At 53.8% G+C, this 2,315-nt stretch overlaps 1 protein-coding gene and 1 long non-coding RNA gene across 5 annotated transcripts in view; one reads left to right on the top strand and one right to left on the bottom strand.

Moving 5' to 3' along the window:
• The window catches only part of PNPO (pyridoxamine 5'-phosphate oxidase), a 6,783-nt gene extending 5,171 nt beyond the window's left edge, over positions 1-1,612 (bottom strand). The window contains exon 1 of one of the 4 annotated variants that reach the window (XM_011959850.1): positions 1,323-1,612. In XM_011959850.1, coding sequence (XP_011815240.1) covers positions 1,323-1,460 — 138 coding nt within the window. In that variant the 5' untranslated portion in view covers positions 1,461-1,612. Of the gene's footprint in view, positions 1-1,084 lie in introns of all 4 variants that reach the window. The other 3 variants (XM_011959853.1, XM_011959854.1, XM_011959851.1) reach the window with 3 other exon arrangements.
• A 118-nt stretch (positions 1,613-1,730) lies between these two features.
• Positions 1,731-2,315, top strand: part of LOC105524557 — a 42,634-nt gene continuing 42,049 nt past the window's right edge. Inside the window, exon 1 of the long non-coding RNA XR_001003782.1 lies at positions 1,731-1,799. This is a non-coding gene — a long non-coding RNA (uncharacterized LOC105524557). The remainder of the gene's footprint in view (positions 1,800-2,315) is intronic.

Raw genomic sequence — 2,315 nt, 5'->3', positions numbered from 1 at the left:
CTCGGCCTCCCAAAGTGCTGGGATTACAGGCTTGAGCCACCGCGCCCGGCTAAATCAGGGTTTTCATGTCATGGGTACCAAAACTGTCTGTGCATCAGAATCACCTGGGGAGCATAAAAAAAACTTTCTGGACTCCACCCCCATAATTTCTCATTCAGCAGGTCTGAGGCTTAATCAAAAACTGCACTTTTATTTACTTATTTATTTTTTTTTTTAGACAGGGTCTCACTCTGTCACCTAGGCTGGAGTGCGGTGGTGTGATCTTGGCTCACTGCAGCCTCAACTTCCCAAGCTCAAGTGATCCTCCAACCTGATCTTCCCAAGTATCTGGAATTACAGGCACGCTCCAATATGCTCGACTAATTTTATTTTTTTGTAGAGACAGGGTCTCACTATGTTGCCCAGCCTGGAAAAACTGCATTTTAAACAAGCATTTCTAGAAATGACCACATGCAACCAGATTTGGCAACCAGGGCCCTGGACCCCAACTCCTGAAAGGTTCTCTTGGTTCCCCTCCTGAGGAGGGAAAAGGAAAAGAACTTCCCAGTGGTCAGCAGAAAGTACTGAAGGCAGTAAGCTAAGAGCTTTCTCCTCTCCTCCTCCCTGAGCTACCCTTCCCCCATATTCCACTTACTTTTTGTCAAACAGTTTGTAAGCTGTTTATCACTGTACCCACCCAAAGAGGGGCCCATGACCATGCCCACCTGGCACAAGGAGGTTTGGGTGATCCCCAAACCTCCTTGCCCCAGGGGGTGGCCCCAGAAGCCCTGAGAGGCTGGTTCCTCCTACTCCCCTCCCTCTAGTAGATGACTCGGAGGACCACTCTTCCCCCGCCCTTGAGGGAGGCCCAGCACTGTCCTGACATCCATCACATGAAACCCTGATTCATCCATCACTAGCTGTGGGACTGAGCAAGTTATCTGACCTTGCTACCTGTCGAGTAGCAGGGTTCTAAGCACTTTACAAACATTTAAGACCATAACATCCCCGTGAGGCAGGTACTATCACTTCCAAGATGAGGAAACTGAGGCCCAGAGACACTAAGGATTCCAGCCCAGGCAGGCTCCAAAGTTCGAGCTCTTACCCATTACGAAAGGCTGCCTTTTGAACCCATTTTCATTTGCGTTTCCCCGGAACTCCTCCCCCGGTGGGATGTCTTTGAAGCCCCCTTTTCCCACTGGGGGTGATCCCCAAACCTCCTTGCCCCACCGGGTGGCCCCAGAAGCCCCGAGGGGCTCCTCCTACTCCCCGCCCTGCTGTAGATGACGCCGGGGACCCCTTTTCCCCCGCCCCTGCAGGAGGCCTGGCCCTGGCGGCGGCACCTCTCGGTCCCCGCGGTAACTCTTGCGCATGGGTCCCAGGTCCATGGCAGCACTGCGACCACAGAGGTGACGGAGGTAGCCTGGCCACTCGGCAGGTCGCCCGAACGTCGCTGTGACGCCCCGCAGCCGGCACGTCATGGGGGCCGCCGGCCACGTGACCCGGCTGTAGCCCGGCGCTGGGTTCCTTTGAGTTCGGAACCAATTTCTCACCCTGGACTTCTACCCCGGGGAAGGAAGGATTTGCTAGTCGCCCAACCAAGCTAACAGGTCCTAAATCCTCGGAGCCAATGAGTTTCCAGGATCGGAGGAGGGAGACAGACACGGAGAGGTCATTGGTTGGAGCTTTTCTGTAGCAAGGCCAATTAGAGGGACAACAGGGAAACCTAGCGACCAATGGGTATCGCTTTTGGGGGCGGGAGCAGAGAGACAAGGAAATGCTGTCACCGCCGTTAACATGCACGTGGAGGTTGGTTAAAGGTATAGGAGGATCTCCTGGAGCTCAGGCGGGGTGGAGGATGTGTCCCGGGGGCTTGAGGGGAGTAGTCAGTACTAAGTGGCTGGCCCATAGTAGTGCCTGTATGCGAGCTTAGGGCAGGAAGTACCCCTTGGGAAGGGAGACTAGTGGAATGGGAAAAGAAAAATGGAAAATGGAATTAGGGGCCAGACTCTGAGGCAAGGTGATGGGGACACATAGAGAAAAGGGTAATCTGGTTGTGGGGAGGAATTAGGGCATGAGAGTGGGAGAGGTTGAAATGACTTGTGGACCATGCCCCGAGTGGGGAGGTGCAGTGGGGTTAGGAAGAGAGGGTGAGGTGAGAAGGAAGATGGCTTTGGGAAGGTCCCAAAGGAAATTTGGGACCAAGGTATCCCAGACCAGAGTGGTTTTCCTCTTCTAGTTTTGTTTTTGTTTTGTTTTGTTTTGTTTGAGACGGAGACTAGCTCTGTCGCTCAGTTTGGAGTGCAGTGGCGCGATCTCAGCTCACTGCAACTTCC

Source organism: Colobus angolensis, unplaced genomic scaffold (assembly GCF_000951035.1).
Source record: "Colobus angolensis palliatus isolate OR3802 unplaced genomic scaffold, Cang.pa_1.0 Scaffold50, whole genome shotgun sequence".
Lineage (NCBI taxonomy): Eukaryota > Metazoa > Chordata > Mammalia > Primates > Cercopithecidae > Colobus > Colobus angolensis.
This window is presented reverse-complemented; position numbering and strand designations above follow the sequence as displayed.